At 34.9% G+C, this 22741-nt stretch overlaps 1 protein-coding gene across 1 annotated transcript in view; it reads left to right on the forward strand.

Annotated features, from left to right (window-relative positions):
* The window catches only part of LOC120631143 (synaptotagmin-15-like), a 50331-nt gene that overhangs the window by 22026 nt on the left and 5564 nt on the right, over nt 1-22741 (forward strand). Inside the window, exons 5-7 of the mRNA XM_039900591.1 lie at nt 15126-15214; nt 17990-18114; nt 21081-21174. Coding sequence (XP_039756525.1) covers nt 15126-15214; nt 17990-18114; nt 21081-21174 — 308 coding nt within the window. The remainder of the gene's footprint in view (nt 1-15125; nt 15215-17989; nt 18115-21080; nt 21175-22741) is intronic.

The following is a 22741-nucleotide window of genomic DNA, read 5'->3' on the forward strand; positions in this document are numbered from 1 at the left end:
CTTCCAGAATAGACTACGTTACATGTTATTTGCCATTTGCAGAAGACGTTTTCGTTTATCTTATTCTTGGTAATACCATTTTGGGAATTACATTTATGCGCTTTACTTACACTAAGGTTAATTTAAACGTCGTTGGCACCCAGTAGTGGTCTTCAGTGGAGATTTGTGCCAAAGAAATAAAAAAACATAGTGTGTCCTAGGTCAAGGTACTCTTGGAGACATTGAACATATTCTGCTTGTAAAGCAGGATTACCTGAGGGTTTCGACTCAAGTCTGTGAAGACGTGAAAGAGCGATTCCACGGGAATCACCAAGTGGAGAAGTATTCTCCTTTAATGGAAGAGCCACGGTGTATTTGCCGTTTGAATCTCTGGAATGAGTTTTAATGAAAATGGATTCACGAAGAACTTCCTCTTTAGTAGGAGGCTTAGTTTCAGGTGCTGATTCAAGCTCCCAAAACCTATGAATTTGCATATCAAGTTGATAAGTGTTAACATTTACACAAATTTTCGAAGGCAACGAAGGCGATATTTTACCGTTGAGTAAATATCCAAAAATACTATCTATGGCCACAGGCGTGCCTGATGTTCCTTTAATAATATTATGAAGAAGGATTCGGTCGGTGTAGTCCGACCCTAATAATAATTCAACAGGTCGAGAAGAACGTAAATCTGGATCTGCTAGAGGCAGATTTTGTAAATGAGAAATATTTTCGAATGAACTAGGAATCGTAGGAACATAACTAGTTATTCTTGGTAGAACAAGCGCTTCGATAAAAAGTTTAGGTTCCGATTTATTGTACGGAGTTATCTCGCACATAACATAACCACGGGGTTGATTATCTCTATCACCTATGTGCAACAGTTGCACTTGGAGAAGTACGGAATCGTTGAAGACCAAGTCGCTGAACACAAGAGGTCGCCTGAGATCCTTGGTCAACTAAAGCGCGTATGATGTTAGAATGAGAACTTGAATTTTTTGGTTTGATATTAATTAGCGGAGTAGAAAGAAGAACCGTTGAAAAATTTAAATTAATTTCTATATATTGAGGCACTTCAGCAACTAAATTATGCGTTGGTTTTTCATTAGGTTCATGAATTGAAGTATGGTGGCGCTGTGAGCAAATGCGGCAGCTGTAACGCGAGACGCAAGATGCAGTGTCATGGCCCTTGAATAAACAATTTTCACAAACCTTATTTTCTTTAATAAAACGCTTGCGTTCATTAAAATTTAAATTATTAAATGACTCACACTTATTTAGCGTATGGTCTTCATAATTACAGAAGCAACAGGTATTTTTTTATTTATTACTTGCCGAACTGTGAAAAGAAACATTGCGCGTGGGACGCGTAATATGCGTACTATTATTAATTTTAGTGTCAAAAGGCGCACGAGAAAAAGATGGGCGCGTAGCATTAGTAGGTTGCGTCGATGAGTCAGCATAGGCTGAGCTGGCGCCGCTACGAGTAACAGAAGTAGGCTGACGCGAGGTACCGGACATGTTTGCGAGACGTGCACTGTGCTGAGCAGCGGACATCACCTCTAAGGCTGCTAACTCCTTCTCAAGGAAGTCCAAAAACTCACTAACAAGCGGAATCTCACTTGAAGATTTTAAAGATAATTCGAAACGTCTGCGAATACTAGGAGTTATTTTACGAAGTAAACTATTTAAAAGTGGAAAACTCCACTGTTGAACTGGTAAATCTAGCGATTTTAAGGCGGTTAAATTCTCGTGGCATATATTGATCATGTCTGTTAGACTATGTTCTAAATTTTTATCGTTAACTGGATTGGCATCGAATATTCTGTCGAAGTGTTTCGTTGCAATAATCCTCTTATTGTCGTGTAACGTAATAAATGTCTATTTAATTTTATAAATTAATATTGTTGGAATTTGCGCGCGGGCAATCTTCCGAAATGTCGCGAAACTGGCATTCCGGCGCGAGAAAAGCGCGAGCGCGGTTGGTCCCCGCGCACCGCTCCCAACGGCAACGGGGGGGGGGTACGTTACAGTCGTAACGATTTATTAACATTTGTAAGGCATTTTGATAATTCGAATCGGTTACGGGAAAAGATTTTATAAGATTTAACGGTTCATCACGTAATGACAACAACAAATAACGAAAACGTTGCACATCAGATAGTTCTTCATAATCGTGAACTAAAGACTTGAACAAGTCGTAGAATGCATTCCATTCAGTAACATTGCCGCTAAAGTAGGCAGTGAAATAGTAGGTAGTTTTATCTTCGTTGGATGACGATGAAATAAAGGAGGTGTTACATGAACCGAACTATTTTTTCTGATATTAATTTTTAAAATGTCTAATGCAATTTGAACAACATAATATAAGTTATCAAATTTATCGCGAATAGCTAATTGGTCTTCATGGTTAAACTCACCCTTGTTTTGCTAAGTGTTTTCTATTTTACTTTGAACTGAGTGAAACTGTTTTTTAATATTATTCAATTCCCTCGATCGAACTCGAAACTCTGCTTCATTGTCAATGCAATCAGCCATGCGTTGAATACTATTAAGAGAAAGATCTCTTTCGAAGATTAATTGAATTAACTCCATATTAAATAATATATGTAACTCGCTAATACAGCTATAATTCTATTTATTATATCAGTATTGTATATTTAGCACGAAGATGCTTAAATGTTATATATATTTGTACGAAAACAAAAATATAATTTTATGATAGGTATGAAAAGTATGAAATCGGCATGTAGTGCCTGGGTATGATAGTAGTATTGTGAATGTGAAAAAAATGTATAGTAGTAAATGTTTCAAGTATAGATGCTGGCAGCGATAGTCGAAGATAGTGGATGATAAGAAAGTGTTGAAGTCCCGAATTAACAAGGACGTGCGCGCCGCGCCGCGTTGTACGATAGCGAGAGACGTCCGAAAGCGAATGACATTTGAAAGTTGATAGGTGGCGCTAGCGAACGTTTGGAATCTTGACATTTACATTCCTTTTTAGTGTTAGATAATAAGATAGAAAATAATAAATCAATATAAATAAAATAAAAATAAAGTATTTATGCTGCACTTAGGAAACGTTTGATATACGGAACACATAGTGTTTTTTTTGTTGAAGAGCTCCATTCGCAATACCTACCTTGGGGTTGGATTCTTACTTCAAGTTCGTCACTGCCGTTAAAAACATCGTGGGAAAAGTTACATATGAGAAATTTCGACACTGAAGGTCAAAAAATACTAATAAATACAATTTAAAAATACCCTGATTTTCAATAAAACCTACATTATTCTACTAGTCAAGCCTCTTTATTTGATACCCATACTGAGGAAGTTGTAAAAAAAAATGTAATTCACTATTTCGTGGCAGCGGCCATCTTGGATTTGAAATTTATCGTAGTTTACAGTATTCTACTAGCGCACGCACGCACGCACGCACTCGTACAAACACATCCAGACACGGCAAACTTGTAACACCCCGTAGTTTTGCGTCGGGGTTTAAAAATTGGTCTATTAAGCTGTGATAACCAGAATAATGAGGGATCGAATGTAATTTGTTTTGCGTTAACTCTTGTATGTATTATTGCTTTGAAAGCTTAGATTTAACATTTATGAAATGAAATTAAAAAAATACCTATTCAGTTAAGGTTACGAGCCGTTGATCACAACAAGAAACCTATAAGTACTCCAATATGAAATGTCAACTATTTTATTGGAGTTGCACAGTTTGGAGAAAAGTAAGTGAATTATGAACTCACCTACTTTTCTCCAAAGTGTTTCGGTTATAATTAACATTTTAACTAACTTAATCGATATAGTATAATTTCCTAACTACCGCTCCCCTTGAAAGTCACGCCCATATTTATGAATCACTATATCGACCATAGCTTGGTACAAAACTTATTTATACTTTGGAATTAATTTCAATTCATAATTTGCGGCTAGTCATAACGCACTTGTTATAGCTTTTTGAAGCATACTGTATAAATGTTCATAAAAAATTTTACTAATGTGAATTGAGAAATTTCTTGTAAAAACAAAATGTTACGTACCTATTATTTTTGTCCTACAGTAATATTGATACTGGCTTGTTTGACTTCTTTAGTATCTAACTTATCGAAGTTTATCTTAGACCATATTGGTCCAATATTTTTGTTTGATATAACCTCATGTTATATGTATTATCCTCTATCTGCTCAACCTTCCTTTTGAAAACAGCCCTTTATCTTAGAGAGTCGAGTAAAGAGTATTCACCAATACGACTTTTTTGTAAATTATATGAAAATTAAAATATATTTTTGCTGATCTGGCTACGAAAATATGATTTTTTTTATGTTTACTGAAGAAATAAATACTAGCTCTGCTTCGTGGTAGTGTAGAATTTAAATAATTGTTATCTCGCTTAACTGATAAGTTTAAAGCGATGATGGCCTTGTGGTAAGGGGTACGAAAGAAAACATCGTTCTCAAAGGCGTGTGTGTGGGGGGGGGGGGGGGGGGGGGTTCCCACCAATCCGTACTGAGCCAGCGTCCTGGACTACGGCCTAAACCCTTCTCATTGTGGGAGGAGACCCGTGCTCTGTAGTTGGCTGGTAATGGGTTGATATGATGATAATTGATAATTCTATCTAATTGGTGAATTGATTTTATTGATCCCTGACCTGGAGTTTCCGTTAATTATACGCTTCTAAAGGAAATTGTTCTTTTATAGCAAGAATACATGACTGTAGCGGTCTTCAAGATCAAAGAAATCGTGCAAAGAAAGTGTGCAATTTTTAGTAAAGTTTATATCTTGTGATCTTAACAATTCATATTTGAAATGTAACATGTATATATGATTTATTAATTGTTATAGGACTATTATATATTGACTTAAATATATTGCCAGATAATAAATAATTATTTTTATTATTATATTAATAAATGCTGTTTACCATAAAACAGTTAAACAGTATACAAAGGAGGATGCAACATTATCATTTGCTTGGGATGTGATGAACAATAAACACACAAAAGACGTACAATGAGTGACCTTATTATCAAGCGGCGATCTATTAAAGGTAGCCCTTGGGAAAACAACATTTCGCTAAAATTTGTTTAAGAAACATTGCTATTATCTCTAAAAGAAATACTAGCCAAACATTTGCGAGAGCCCCTCTCGCAAACATTTGAGACAAGTACATGACTTACTTTAGAAATGTTATTCTTAAATTATGTCGTTTACATTATCAATTATATGTACGGTAATAGAGTTTTCTTCATTTTCTTAAAGAATACTTAGACTGTCAGTGGGTATGTCTAAAACAAAAGAATCATTTTATTATATCTGAGAGAGTTTAATTGTATATTTGTAATAACTACAGTACCTACTCATAAACTATATAAAGTTATTTCTTCTCGTCTTCTTCCGTAAATTCACACCACTTTTTTTCATAACCTCCCTTTTTAATCTGGATTCCTGTAATTTTGAGTTTTCACTCGTACTTAAATCGATTACAGATTTATGCATGACATTGTCCAGTCCCAACTAAGATCCATTTTTTTTAAATAAATATACAGGCAATGGTAATTTTGCTAACACCTATAAGATGCTTAATAAAAATATCTTTTCACAACCATAAGTTAAACCACCCCAATTAGGTAAAAAGGGCTCTTTGAATATTTATAAGGTTGGATGCGATGCGAATATTAAATAAAATCAACAGAACTTCAGACTTGATGAGAATAGCATTGACACAATAAAGTTCGTATTGTTAATTGTTAAATTTAAATACTGAGCGCTGAGGAAAACAAGCGGCTGTGACTGTGAGTAATAGGATAACATAATTTAGAAATCCTATTGTTTGAATTTAAGTACTGTAAAGAAATTTTAATGTCATATAAGTGACATACACAAACGCCCATGCGCGCACACACACACACACATACGCGCGCGCACACACCCACACACACACGCACACAAATAAATACACACATAAAATTGTTTTATACTAAGTTTTATAACTTTTTTTTCACTGATCTCTGAGTCTTTCATATTTTGTTATTATTGTAAGAGAGTGTGTCATAGGCTGTATAACTTGAGTTTGTGCAAAATACTTTCTCATAACTCCTAGCCAATTATGCGTGGAAAAAAATTGGTGACAGGCGCCGTTTTAAGGTTGATTCTTCTGAGCTTACATAGCATATGCCGATCTAAATATAAAACAGTCACTCCGTGTCATTAAAATCTCTACTACCTATATCCTCTGATGATTTATTAACCTCCGACGCAAAAACGATAGGGTGATAAGTTTTACGTGCTGTGTACACACACAGATGTAAACTTATAACACCTTATTGCAGTGTATGTGTGTGTGATGGACGGTCTCTGCCCAGCTAGGATGTTAATACGCTAAACCCAGTAACATGCATATGGAACTGAAGAACTTTTGACAGATAAACAAAACTACCAATACAGTAGATTTAACTTGTTACTGTATTGGTTTTATTCTATTTATACGAAATGCTAAAAATATGTAATGAAATACCTGTCTACGGAAATGGATTGGGATTCAGCTTATATTACGTAAATCTTAGCAACACCCGTCCCAGTAACCGCAGGGTGGGATTACCTGCTTCCAATTTGCTTCGCTCTGTTAACGATTGCTTCCGATTTGAATCGTTCTGATATCGGTTTCGATTCAGTGATTTTATCTACGGTTAATATGGTACCGTTAGAAATTAGTACGTAATGAAAACAAAATTTATGGTTACCGCCTTACTTCATCCGTATTGATATTATGATATATCATCATTATCAACCCACTACCGGCAGTGATTTGCACTTCATAGATGCGCAAAAGCACTGCCTACCCTACATTTTTTATGTAACTCGATTATGAGGTTTTTTATTTTATGCCTTCTTCTTCCTTTAAGCATACCCTGATAGAAAACTGTACACGCCGCTGATACCCGGCCCACTATGGCCAGGTCTCATGTCAGAATGAGAAGTTTGCACGCCGTAGTCTACCACGCTGGCCAAGTTCAAATTAGTATAATTTACAACCCTTTGAGAACTCTAAGGCTGCTGGTTTCCACACAATGTTTTCCTTCACCGTTAAAGCAAGTGATATTTTAATTGCTTTAATTCAAGCAATTAAAATATCACTTGCTTTAACGGTGAAGGAATGAATTAAATACGCTCATAACTCGAACGATCGAACTAGGAAGAAGCCCGGAGCCCTTACGACAAGGTTATCATAGTTTCATGTGTGCATATATAAAACAAGAAATCAATATTGTATAATACAATTCAATTATATCTGGCTATATATTTTTTTTGCATTTAATTTTTTTGCACCAGTCCATCTATATTATAAATGTGATACAATCGGAAACGCCGCTTACTTTCATATAAAGCCCTTCCAGCTTTAGTTTTGAGTTAACAAATATTATTATCATTATCAACCACACCAACCCCACTCGTTTTTCTGGCACGTTCGAAGGTAGACTTGTAGAAAATGCTTTAGCATTAACTCTGCCTTTTGTAAACTGATTTTTTAGTTTTGCAAAAATAAATGAATAATGGAAGCAAATATGAACCGAATTTTTCACAACTGAATAGTTTAAGGATTTGCTAAGGGAAAGGAGAAATACTTAGCATTTTCCAGGAAAGGACCGAGGCCGTGAAAAACATTTTCATTTAATTTCGGACAGCTTCCACTAAAATGTAAAAAAGATCATCGATAACGTCTATCACACTTCCTTTGCTAGGCACTTTACAGGTTACTTTGCATAGTATTTTAATAAAGGTCATATAGCTAAGAATTTAAATTATGTTCATGGGTATTTATGAATCCCTTAAAACCTTTAGCTTACACCAAATGTAAATGTAGGCGGCCCGTTAACTTCCTGAGGTAAACTAATTTAATTTAACAAGTTATACCACGTCACAGGATATCCAAATTTAATCTTGTTAGTAAGTAAACTAAAGTAAGACCGTCCTAGGTTTCAAAGTAACACAAATATTCTAGCTACATAGTAAAGAAATGCATTTTAAACATCATGTGACATATTTACATTCAATTTCACATCGATCGTATATTTACAAAGGGTTTGTACGCGGCATCGGTACTATGCAAAGCAAGAAGTCATTTAGGGGTATGGACTAACATAAATGCCATACCGCTAACAGGGTAGCCCGCTATCATTTCGACTTCCGAGCTTACCACATGGTGAGATTGCGGCCAATGCTCAACTTGTAGTGAAATAAAAAAATCACGTTAGAAAACTGCAGATGATATTGTGTTTTGGCTTTTGTTGTCGTCCACAAGAAAAACAGTAACACTTCTCAAAGTGCCCCAATTGTTCTGGAAAACTTTAAGGAAGACTTTTCTAAATGGAGCTAATTTTGTTTTGGCCGACACTTGCTCGAGTCACCAAGCTGTTCAAAAGATTAAAAAGTTACATTATTAAAAAAGTTGTGTTTGTTTGGGGCATTTCCTTAGAATGGAAATTGGTTTAATCTTTATTACACTTTAGATTAATTACGTTCTTATGGTGTCTTTTTATGCTGTGTTAATATAATAATGTAAGTATAGATAATATAAATATATAATAAAGTAGTATAATAAATTTCAATGTTAGTATAAATACTATCCAATACTATCCAATATACAATGTTAGTATATATTTTTCTACGCTTCGGAGACGTGGACCCTGAGGGAGACTGAGAAGAAAAGAATAAACGCTGTCGGGAGTGACCTGGAACATGCTCCGTACTAATGAATCAATTCTTGACGAACTCGGCATCAAACAGCGCCTATCTTCTGCAGTTCAAGCGCGAATTCTTAGTTTCTTCGGTCACGTGTCCAGGCGTAATGACTTGTCCATTGAGCGTCTTGTGGTTCGAGGGAAAGTAGAAGGTACCAGAACACGCGGTAGATCACCGATGAGATGGACGGACCAAGTGAAGGCCACAATCGTGGCTCCTTTACATGAATGCGCAAGAAAGGCAACCGTTAGAGAAGAGTGGCAAAGGATTGTCAAGCGAGCCACAACACCCAGATGACGTCTTTTTAGTTTTCCTAATCCTAAGGTTGCCTGGCAGAGATCGCTACTTAGCGATAAGGCCGCCTTTTGTATCCTGCTTCATTCTTCATGTGTTTGTTCTTTTTTTGTCTCGTTTTTCTGAGTAGCGTACAAATAAAGAGTATAAATAAAATAAATAAATAAATGACGGCCACGACCAGTCTGTCAAGACTGTAACGACTAAGAAGAAGAATAAAAACTATCGAATAACAGCAACTTCGTCTGCATTGGATTTTCGCTATTCGGTAAGATTAGGAAATTTCCCTACGGTGCCTATGCCTAGAAAGCAAGCTACAGGTGAAACTAAAAGGTAATAAACATAACGTTAAAATTCACCTATAGCCAAGCCAAGCCAAAGTACCACATTTCATGATATAACTTGAAAAGTGACAGATTTTCATACAAACTTTCTTCTTCTGCCGCCTTAGGGAATTTGAAAAGCACCTTTGTTCTAAGATGCTCAAAGAATATAATCTCAGAATATTAAATTTCTACAAGCAGCCTTTTAGGCACTACTATGTTTGTCTGCCAGCCTTTTATTGTTATAGAAGATATAGATTACTATTTTAGGGGCCGTCAGAGTGCCTCACTTGCAAAATAAGTTTACACTTAGAGAAAAAGAAATTAGGTTTAATATATTAGGCAACGTATTTAACGATTTTGACTGATTGAAAACAATAGTCCCATTAAAAATTAAATATAAACATAAAAATAATTTTGAAAGGCTGATTAAATATTGCAATGTAATGTCTGTTTATGACAAAGTGGATTTACCAATAATAACCCAGTATCATAGTTACATTCACAAATTAGACCAATGAACTTACGTAATTTAATCTACCTACCCATGTTTCGTACACCCACAATTAGTATTTGACAGCCGATTGGCGCAGTGGGCAGCGACCCTGCTTTCTGAGTCCAAGGCTGTGGGTTCGATTCCCGAAACTGGCAAAAAAATTGTGTGATGAGCATGAATACGTTTCAGTGTCTAGGTGTTTATCTGTATTTTATAAGTATTTGTATTTATTATTAATAAACATTTTAATCAGTCATCTTAGTACCCATAACATTTGGAGCTAGGTGGCGATGTGTGCTTTGTCGTAGTATATTTATTTATTTATTTATTAGTAATGTTTATAGACAGAGGGTAGGGGGTGCCTTGTGTTTTAGAAAAATTACCTTGACCTAATAAGGTCGAGGTAATTTTTCTAATTATTAATTTTTATAATAATTTAATCTTTCTTCTAATAAGAAGAAATTGAAAATAAAAACTGAAGCAAATAGAGAACAAGTTGAAACGTTATTATAATCAGGGTACATACGAAATCTACAAGGGGGACATTCATCCAGACCATTCCTATAAGTTCTATTTACGTTATTGAAATTCCTTTTTCTTTTTTTCTTACTTTAAATGTTAATTAACAAGCTAGTGCAACCCTCTCGAGTGCAAAAAACTTCCATAATTAAGATTAGCATAATGTAATCGAGATTTAAACTTCAATTTATTTTTTATCTATAATAAACAGGTTCAAATTTAAATTTTCTTTTTTAAGAAAACATTAAAGCGTTTTTAGAGAATGAAACTCTTTTCTTTTACTTTAAGTACATAAGAGATGAAATGAAAAACGTGTAAAAATATTTCAACAGTGAAATTTTCTTATATTAACGTTAGAATACGAGTTAAATTTAATATTCTAGAGACCTAGAGTAATCTTCCAACACTGTAGGGGCTTTTGTAGTACAGAAAGGCTGTCTCTTCTATTCATAGCTTAGGCAATTTAACAACGATCGATCTAAGCCAGCTTGCGTCAACTATTCCATCATTTAGTCAAAGGCTGTTAGACTCAGTATGGGTTTTTTAATAAATAAAGCCTAAAGAAACATAATTCCTACACCACCTCTGCAGAAAATTAGTTTTGTAAAGTCTCCAATTCTCAGAGAATTAGTTTTGTAATGAGGTACAGGTATATACCTACTTACTAATTTTATCAGCAACATTAATTAATTATCTCTCTCGAGCGTTATGAAAAATTAATGAAATTACAACACTCAACTCGACGTTTTTAATCAAGGCAATTAAAAAAGTGTTTGCTTATACACTTTATTGAACGCCTACGAACGAACGTGTTCAAAGCTGCCAATGACACTTCGCCACTAGCAGCTATTAAATTTGACATATAAAAGGACCGATAGGACCCGTTGACAATCAGTAAAGGCTGCAGTTAACGTACTCGACATCATCAGCCTATATACGCCCCTCTACTGGGCAGAGGCCTTTCATAGGATTAGCATATTAGTGATAAAACGGACTTACACTTATGGAGCTTAAATTATTTCTCCTTACGTCGTTCCATCAACTTTGGGTTCCGTGAGGAAACAAGACTTTCACATCTTTTCAATTAGTTGCCATGTGGATATTTTCTTTAACTGAAAAGTTTTGTTTCTCCATTAACCTTTGAGTTTAACAATATCTCGAGAACGTATGTCTGGTTATACCTATTCAAGAAGTCGATGGTATAGTTAAGGATTATGATTTGAACTTCCAATCAAACTTTTTTAACGAAGACTACAAAAATAGAAGCAAGATATTATTCGGCATGACGAAGCGTGGGTGGGTGAAGCGTGAGCAATACGTTGTAAGCTCTTTAGATGCATATTACATAAATTTTTAGGTGTACAGTCAGTGCTACGTATATGATCGATAGCATGTTTGGGTAAAACATTCTACGCTGGTTGGTTTAGTGCGATTACAAGTAACTGTTTAGCGGAAAATAAAGTTTTATTAATTAACTTTAATAATTGCCAATCTCTGATAGAACTACTATAAAAAGTAAGTGAATACCTGTTTGTCTTTCAGTTCCAAAAATAAAATTATTAGTCCGTCGCTCATGTATCAATTTCAGATTTGGGCTACATTCGACTTCATCTTATTGATTTTTATTTCTGATTGGTGTAGTTGGTGCCTTCAACTTCGTTCGCGCGGAATTTTTGATGTGTATGCATATTTATTTTCCTTATCCCTCAACACCACTATAAAAAAAAAAACATGTTGATATCTAGCTCTGTTAAAAAAAAACCCACGGGCATCCATTTTACAGAGATAAAAAGTAGCCTATGTGCTATTCGAGACCTTTTGCTATACCTGACTCAATTAGTCCAAATTCATTTTAGCTAGCATATTGAAGCTATTCTGGCTTAAGTAACTAACGTCCATCCTACTTATACATTTTAATCGACACGACGTGAAGTGCAACGAGTAACGGGTAATCAAAAGGTGCATAAGAGCGATATGCGGGATCAAAAAAATAGAAAGCTGGAAGCCATTCTTCAAGAAACTCAATATTCTCACTGTCCCATCTTTATATATGTATGAACTGATACTATTTTTTAAGAAACAATGAGAATTGATTCGAACGACATAGGTAAACGAGAACGCTGTAGGGATAACTTTAGGTTTCCCCCTCACAAAACCGCGTTCTTTAATAAAAGTGTATGAGTGATACTCCTTGTAGCTTTCTATGCGAAATCGTACCGGAACGCTGAATCGCTTGTCTTTGTCGGTAGGGCGGTAACTAGCTACGGCCGAAGCCTCCCACCTTGCCAGTACTTAGTAGTTGTTTGCTATAGTATTTTCAGATATAATCGATATCTTTGCGTAAGAGCTGTGTATTCCACCGTAACCTACAAAGGCAAATGGATAGAATCAGATCGCCTGTAAAATATCGTATAGTTGACGTCGTGATCGAATTATCTTGTTATGCATCGGGCTTTAAATCGGGCCCAATCGAGATACGAGATACCTGCCTTAATTGGATAGAAAGAGCGATGAAAATTGTCTTTTTATATTATATATTCGGCCAAGCCATTAATAAATAAATAATAATAAGTATACTACGACAATACACACATCGCCATCTAGCCCCAAAGTAAGCGTAGCTTGTATTATGGGTACTAAGATAGCTGATGAATATTTTTTTTATGAATAAAATACACGTAAATACATATTATATACAGATAAACACCCAGACACTGAAAAGACACATATTCATGTTCATCACACAAACATTTTCCAGTAGTGGGAATCGAACATACGGCCTTCAACTCAGAAAGCAGGGTCACTGCCCACTGTGCCACTCGGCCGTCCGTAGGTATAGGTAACGTATGCTTTTTTTAAAATCCTGCGATCAACTTTTACCAGCAGTTTATCCAAGAGGAGAAAATGATCCATGCCCATTTTCAGGATACAACCAACATGTATGCCATTTTCATAAAAATTTAACGACTAAGCCAGACATTGGCCAACAAACTAACATGCACACTTACGCTTTTCTAATATTACTATGTCTATATGTGTGCTAATAATTTTTTTTAAGCTTAACTAAATTGACAGGTATAAAAGTACATCTATTTCTCTATTTAAAGGCAGATAGTACGTATCTTCAGAAGAGAGGAATTAAATGATGATTGAGAGGCTTTGACGATACAAACGAATGTTAACAAATTTTAAATATAGCATCAAACCAGCCTTATTTTATTTTTCTTGCAGTTGTTATATACTGATACTTAAATAACAATATCATACAATAAACAATAATATTATTATATGGGACCGAAGTATGCGTTACTTTGCGGAATTCCATGACGTACAATAAACATTAATACTTCCGTAGTCAGGAAAAAGATTGATATTTCTACTGGTGTACATAATAATTAATTAAAAGTATTGGTTGGTAGTGCTGTGCATTTAATAACTGTGAATAGATCTCAATTAAAAAAGGAATAAGTACGTTGTTTTTCATTAATTATTGTATATTTCGTGGGCAGCAGATAAAATGGTTAAGTACAATATTGCATACACACATAAGTAATAAGTGTAGGCCCAAGCAAATGGCAAGTGGCGTTCATAGAGGATATGCACAGGGTATGCGAGTGATATAAAATAAAGAAAACCTCAAGTAAGAGTTATGTAAAACTTAAGGATAGGCATTGTAAGAATTATAAAAGGTACCTACTACCCTTAAGTATTTATAACTCTTACTGGAGATTTTCTTCATTTTATATCATCTGCGTACCCTGTGCATACCACGCCACTGCAAATGGGCCACCTGATATTAAATATAAAACCTTCGCCTATAAACAGGGTAACACCAAGCAGGGCAATCAAGGAACTCGTCCTGAAACGTTCTGCCCTATGTCCATCATGAGTTTAGCCTCATGTGTCTCTACTTACACCGGCAACCACGCCCATCAGACCGGAACACAGCATTAATGCTGTTTTCCAGTCCTTTGCGCCAGAAATAAACATGGCGGTGGTATTTCCCCGGTCGAACTCTGACACAAAAGGCAGTACTACTACTAGAACTAAAATTATTACTAGAAACAAAAACATTATGATTAGATACTTCGTTCATATAAATGGAAGATGCTATAAAATTTAAAATTTTTGAGAGGACGAAGAGTTTTTTTTCAGGAAACTAATTGGATTTCTAAAAAACCGTGATTAACGCGGACGTATAACGCGGGTGTCGAATATTTAAAAAATAATTGCAAAAAAGTGAAATCTCGACGTATTCTATTTTCTTCAAAGCTCAGAAGAAAATCATAATCTAGCCAAAATAAACACGAGTGCATGAGTGTAATATTGGTCAACGCACGCCAAAGCGCCCACTGTAATTTTAAAAGTCGCATTTCGAACTTTGACAGTTAAATGACATTTAAGTGACAGCGACAGGTGCCAAAGCTGGTAGTCAAGAGGTTAAAACAGAAGAAGCGCAAAAAATATTTTGTACTACGATATTATTTCTTTTTATAAATTGAGTTCTCTAACATAGCTACCCAAATGGTGTTCGAATTTATATTTTTTCTCATTCACGTGATTTTTGGTTCAGTTTGGTATGGTTTATTGACTCTCGGATTAAAGAACCACCCTTCATACTGAACTGGGATATGTTCCCTTGCGATATCAGTAGCGTCGGTGGAATTCGCCGTTTGACTGTAACTGGCAGTGCAAAAAGGTTTATGACATAAGCAAATATGAGGGTTAATAAAACCACAACTAATCCAATTCTTTGATTGCAGCGAATACAACGGATCTTGGCGTTTTGGACCCCTCGTTGTATAAAGCCGATTGTCTAGTGGAAGACCAGCTATGGCCAGAGGGGCATGTCGTAAGTTATTAATAATTTTAAGTCAGGCTCACATTACAATGACGCGCTGAATGCACGTTATCACCAAGGCATCATGACATACAAATCTTGTATACAAGAAACTAGTGTCGTTTATGCAAGTTTAGTACGTCTAGCAAAACAGGAACAAGTGTATTTTATGTAAGTTAAGTACTTCTTGTATCCAGGTCGCAAGTGTATTTTATCCAAGTTTAGGATGTCTTGTGTACCCTGTATCACATATTTTGTATGCATGTTTAGTTCTTCTCGTGTATAGGTCGCAAGTGTATTTTATTCAAGTTTAGTACGTCTCTTTAACAGGTCACAAGTGTCTTTTTTGCAAATATAGTACGTCTAGTATACAGGTCGTATGTGTGTTTTATGCAAGTAGAGTACTCCTCGTATACAGGGCGCCAGTGTCTTTTATGCAAGTACAGTACGTCTCATATCCAAGAAATAAGTGTCGTTTATGCAAGTTTCGAACGTTTAGTATACACTTCACAAGTGTCTTTTATGCAAGTTTAGTTCTTCTCGCATACAGGTCGCAAGTGTCTTTTAGGCAAGTTTAGTTCGTCTCGTATACAGGTCGCAAGTGTCTTTTATGAAAGTAGAGTACGTCTCGTATATAGGAAACAAGTGTTGTTAATGCAAGTTCAGTACGTCTCGTATACAGGTTGCAAGTGTCTTTTATGCAAGTACAGTACGTCACGTATCCAGGTCGGCAAGTGTACTTTATCCAAGTTCAGCACGTCTCGTATTACCCTGTATCAAATGTATTTTATGCAAGTTTAGTACGTCAGGCATACAGGAAGAAAATGTCGTTAATTCAAGTTTAGTACGTCTTGCATACAGAAAGCAAGTGTTGTTTATATGCAAGTTAATCCTACGTCGGCTATTCATCTCTTAATTAAATAGGGGAACTAGTTTTGCGTACTATCCAGTCCCATTCTATCTGTCTCGTACCAAGCCGAATAACAAAGAAATTAAATAACTGCCGAGATTGCCCTACGTTATGTTTTTGATCGTCTAGGCTGAGTCTTAAATATTGAGTCAATATTTGAGCTAGTTTAAATTGTACTACTCTGGATTCGGCAAATAAACAGAAAACTTAAAGAAAGCCCGTGGGAATATCTTTGCTATCTTCGATGCACTACAGATAGATTTGCCTTTTATTTAAGGTTTAAAAGATAGATTGGGTTCTTCATGGTTTAAATCTCACTCACTCACACTCTCACTTATGAGCTTTCAATGTTATTGCATGAACCTGATATCAGGTATTATATTATATTTTAATAGATTTAATAATGCATATGAAAATATATTTCCATTTGTAATTGAAATCATTAGTATTTATTTATTTATTATTTATGTACCATAAATTGTGATTGTGAACATAAGATACATGAAGTGTACAAAGGAAAGCTTATCTCTATAAGAGATCTCTTCCAGCTACCCCAGGATGTGAGTAAGAAGGTTTAATTGTGGTATAGGTCAAATAAAGGTACAATATATTTCATAACTACTAAGTATATTTAATATATCTAAATAATAACAAAATTCTACATACTAATACAATAACATTCGAATATACTATATATATACAAAATACATAAAAATAATATAATAAATATTTATATAATATAAATATAAATATATATCTATAATAAGTAAACAGTGATAAATATACTATGACAACGATAGATAATGCTCCTTTACATTGTGTTTAAAAGAGTGCACCGATCGGCAGTGTCTAATATGTTCTGGTAGTAAGTTCCAAAGGTGTGTAGCGTGGACGGAGAAAGATTTCTGGAAGAAAATAGTATTATATGAAGGGACATCAAGAGGATTTTTTGACACGCAAGACCGCAAGGGTCTCGTAGGCGGAAGACATAGCTTTATACGCTCACACAAATATCCAGGAGAAGAAGAATTATATAGGATGTTGTAAAGGGCAGTTAAAATATGCACATTCCGGCGAACTTTAATTGACGACGAAAATCAGAAACGTGATCGAATTTGCGCACGTAACGTACGTTGCGCGTTAGTACCTACATATTGGATGGAAGCAGGCGTTATTTTGCGTAAATCCATGATATATTATGAAAATAATTGTTAAGTGATCATTAGTTCAGTGAATAGAATCTACGAGTATGTATATTTTGTAAGTCACCTTTAAATAAATCAGACACAACCTTTGTCAACGTCCTTTGATCGTAACGTTTGTAGATGAAGTGATCCGTATGACTCTGGAGTAATTTTTTCTTTCTTTTATTTGAGGATTTTTCCAGGTATTTAAGTAACACGTCTGTAAGAATCCATCTGAGTGAACATTCATTCCATTAGATCGAAACAATTCGATCGATTTTCATAAAACTTCGTTTTAAATGAAGCGGAAATGAATACAGAACAACCCTCGTCAATTTAGTATTGACTTAGAAGTAGAGTCACTTAATATAAATCAAATATGAACATCAATTTTGGTCTACTAAAAACTTTAATTAAACCAAATCGTTGGCCCACCTCTTAATGGGTGTGCACAAAATTATAGCACGCCCGGGACACGAGGCTAGTGGTATTAGTGATTTTACATATTTTCTTTATTGAAATAGAAAACCTACAAACCGTTATTTGGGATAGAGGTCGCTTATTTCTTAAAAAACCATGACATAACATGCAAGAAGATTAAGTAAATTTTGATATCATCTACGATACCAGGCAAATTTGCACGGTGTACTTTGTATTTATTTTAAAAACTATATCATCACTTTATACACTTAGGGTCGCGTATGGTTCACTTTGAAGTACGAATCCGGGACTGAGCGACTCCAGGTGCATATATTAAAGGTGAAACATCTACCCTCCCGTACCCCGGCACTGGCGAATGCGTGCGACCCATACATAAAGTAAGTAATCTAGAGTAAGTATAAAGTGAGTTATTCAAAAAGTGTCTCCGGTTTTCAGCCCTAATTCTGTAAACATACCAAAGCTTTTAAAAATTAAGGTTGAATTATGAATAAGTACGAAGATATTTCATAAGTAGAACTTATTTCAAAAAGCGAATTCGATTTTCGTAATAATGTTTCACTTTCCATCCATACCTCCATCGTACCTCACTGCTTTAACCTTGAACGGGATTACTGTAGAAAAATCCTTACTTAATATTCTTAATGTGAAAATATGTTTGTTTATTTTACATTGCTTAACGCCCTGACTAAGCAACTAATCAACTTGATATTTGGTATATTGTTAGATGAAAGGGCAGAGAGTAACATACGCTACTTTTCATTCTTGGGAAACAAAAGGTCCTCAAGGGATTTGCGAAAAAAGATAATAAACGCTTTTTTAATTTTCTAAATTTAATATGGGACACTAAAAGCAGCAATGCTCGTCTGCCATTTAAATCTGCAATTAGGAAACATAATAAAAATATATTTTGTAGTTTTGAACTTTTATATTATTGGGTACACATTTTTTTTTGTCACGGAAACGTTCGTATGTCATGAATTGGAAAATACCCCTCTTAATTTATTATGCTAATAACTTAGTAAATAATAAAAAATATGAGATCATGGTCCTCGCATAAATTATTATTATTTAGTCCCAAAAATTTCACCTAACAGCTGATAAGCCTTGCAATCCAAAGAGTAACGACAACAATATCGGTAAAAATTTAATATTACTTGTGGGGATTTATATTTGAGTTTGTTGCATCGTCGGTATCATTATTATCAAACCTTCAAGGAAAGAAGGGAAAAAAATTGTTTTATTTAATTAAATGTAAAAAATACGCCAACATATAATAATATATAAATGTTTTACAAACGTTTGCCTAACGAAATATAACACGATAGCGCCCCCACTCAGCAGTTATTTTCTCAGTAACGAAACATATTTTTAAAAATGCCATTCAGCTTCACCTAACTGTAAAAATATTTGCTACAGTTATAATATAAAAATATTTTTCACATTTCGATCTACCGTAATTGAAGTGTAGTATTTTTCACATTTCGCTGTTGACGTTAAGTGGACTTTATTAATCCTAATGGCCTTTGCAAACTATATCAGCTCAAAATCCATTTAACTAAGTCAACCTTTTATAATGTTTGTGCTCGTACAACGAGTTGACTGGTCCCCCGCGACTTCTTCAACGTACAACTTCTGATTAGTTTCCCATACAAACTTTATTCCGCTATACTACTCGTTATACCAAAACCCACGGCGTTCCGCCGGCCGTCGTCAAAGAATTGGGCTATTAAGTGCATAAAAGATTTTTAATCGGACTGATATTTACTGCAGTTAGCGCGTAACAAATACATTTTCGTGCCTTATTTAAGTTTTTTGAGGATGGATTTCTAATAAATCCTTATTCATGTATATTACTATTTTTATTGCAAAACTAAATACTAATTTGCGTCAATGTTTATTGTGCCCTAATCAAGAGTGATATTTGCTAGAAGCTAAACCACGCGTTAAAACGTGAGATTAACGGGACGTTAAAAGATTCTAAAGAGCCATTGGAGAGACAAGTCATTAATCAATGTAATAAAATTTTGTCTCAAACGGACCGAGGAAAATAAATTATAATAAGTACCTACCTACTCCCTTAATATTAATAAACTTTGGAAACAGGATGTAATTTTTTATAATTTCTAGAAAAGATGTTGCTCTTAATTTGATTTACAATACGTGTGTTAATGTACTATTCGCAAAAGGGATGAGTTCTCTAAAAACTGTAAACTTAAATGTATTTATTGTAAATTAACTGTACTTTTTGGGCAATGTTTAGTCTGTGTTATAAGATTGTTATTATGTATGTGTTAAGTTACTCCCATGTAATGACTGTTTTTTCCAAAAAAAAAAAAACATCTTTAAACAAAAATTAAATGGTATGACTAGGATACAGGGATGTTATCTGATTTTGAATGCACCTGAGTAATGTAATCATATCAACCCCTTAACGGGCCACTACAGGGCACTGGTCTCCTCCCACAATTTAATGGGCTTAGGGCGTAGTCGTAGTAGTCCTCACTGGGACGCCACCACGCTGGCCCTGTGCAGATTGGTGGATTCCACATGCCTTGAAGAACATTATGGAGAACCCCTTAGGCATGTAGTTTTCCTCGCGATGTTTTCCTTTTGAAGGGAGTTTTACATATTTTAATTGCTTACTCGACCCCGAAAGTGAAGACGAAGTCCTAATCGCTGGGCAGTGGCGTGCATACAGGGTATGCACAGGGTATGCAGTTGATATAAAATGAAGAAAATCACCAGTACGACTTATAATAAACATAAGGATAGGCATTGTGAGAGTTATAAAAATCCTACCCTCAAGTATTTATAACTCATACTGGATATTTCATTAAATTTTATATAATCTGCATACCCTGTGCATACCCTCTATGCACGCCACTGTCGCTGGGCTATTACAGCTTCTTCAGTAAGTTTTCGTAAGTTCTTCACTGATTGCTTTGAAATTTTGATACCTTATTGATAGATGTGGGTATTTTATAGGTTTATTTTTTGGAATCATTGCCATCTTCTGATTGCGACAAAAATATATCGTTATGAAATTAATGAAAAATAAATTCAAACATATTTTCAACAATTTTCACTCCCTGTTTATTACCCGCAACTTATTTGTTGCGGTATTTTAGAAATAACGCAGTAGGTAGTTGGAAGTGGGTCTACACTAAATATTTAAAGTAGCAACGGACAGACTTTTAGTTTTAGCATGGATTTACTCTGGTCTGCACAGGAAGACCAGAGTAAATCCATGTATCTGAGTATGAAAAAAACAAATAAAAAACGCATGTTTTAGATCTTTTAAATAATAAATCCTAAATCCATATTCAACGTTTTTAATTTTTAGGATCCAGTTGATGCCTGATGAAAGGAGAGTGCTGCAAACGAAACAAAAAAAGAAGACCTGCAATCCGTTCTATGACGAGACATTTGTTTATCAAGTAAGTGCGGGAAATTTCTGTATTTCTTATTTTTGGTGTTTAATGAAGCAGAAAGATTTAAGTCACGGAGGTGAAACGCATTACCTCGTGATTAGCAGTCGAACAAACTAACTTCTAGACCGGCATGTATATTAATACCAAACAGAAGCTGGTTTTGTCTAATTTTGAATCGTTAAACGTAATCACAGTATGAAGAAAAGATACGAGGCGCTTATACGGTTATCTTGTTTTAAGCGCTAGCTGTAGAAAAGAATCAATTTGACCTATAAAACAAGAATCATAAATTCCATTTTACTCAGACATTACAGAGTATCGATAGGACGTTATGGTAGTTAAGGTGTTTGCTCTTTTGTGTAATTTGTCCTTATAATTGAGGAAGTCTGACTACTAACACAGTTCATACTAGTTCAGTTGTCAATGAGCAATTGTATTGTTTTTCAATAATTATGCCATATGTTTAGGTAGTGAAAAAAAATACAATTTAAGCATTTGTGATATAAAAGGTACCCACTAACAATTACCAAGATTATTCACCAAAATGCATTACATATTTGTAGTTGTTATGTTTACGATGTGTAAATTGATGACGGCCGATTGGCGCTGTCGGCAGCGAGCCTGCTTTCTAATTCCAAGTTAGTGGGTTCGATCCTCACTACTGGAAAATGTTTGTGCGAAGAACATGGATGTGTTTCAGTGTCTGGGTGTTTATCTGTATATAAGAATTTATGTGTATTACAAAAGCTACGCTTACTTTTGGGCTAGATGGCGATGTGCGTATTGTCGTAGTATATTTCGTCTGCTAGACTAAAGGCCTAAAAGCCCAACTAGAGGATCTGCCCATAATCACCACGATGGGCCGGTGAGTTGGTGATAGTAGTAGCACAAAGGACGCTGCTGCCCACTCTCCGTTATATTCCCTTGGTGGCCTCGTACGACACCCGCGGGAAGAAAAGGGTTGGTCACAACTGTATTCTGCGTTCTGATCTGCCACCACACGACAAATTTAATTAAAAAAAAAAAAAATTATAATACTAAAAGTAATATGTAGGATAATCTAGATTAGGTAATTTTACAATGTAACTTATTTGTTATTTAGTTTTTTACAATATTCATTAAATTAAAGTTCTACCTACTATCAAGTTAATTTTTCAAATCTGCCAGGCATCTAGTGAGGTTTTTGATGTGAAACATCTATAGGCCTGATTGTAAAACTATTTTTTTGCGTGGCGAAACAGGCCGTGCCACGCTATATGACTGAATTTTATATTTCGTATGTAACAATAAAAATGAATATTACTTTTGTAATAAAACAGTCATTATTAACCGACTTATCGAGTGGTTTGATTGTATTTTTTTTTATTTGTGGAACAAATTTGTAATGCTTTATCTTTTTATTATGCAATATCTGCAATACATTACGGAAACCAATTTCGATGTATCATATATGCCAGGCGTTCCGTGACGGCCCACACGATTTTTTTGTTTAACGTGTCCCCGTTTTTATGGTAATAGTTTAAAAGCCTGTAAAAATAGATTAAAATTTTAAAAATTAAATTAATTTTCTCTG

This window comes from Pararge aegeria, chromosome 17 (genome assembly GCF_905163445.1).
Source record: "Pararge aegeria chromosome 17, ilParAegt1.1, whole genome shotgun sequence".
Taxonomy (NCBI): Eukaryota; Metazoa; Arthropoda; class Insecta; order Lepidoptera; family Nymphalidae; genus Pararge; species Pararge aegeria.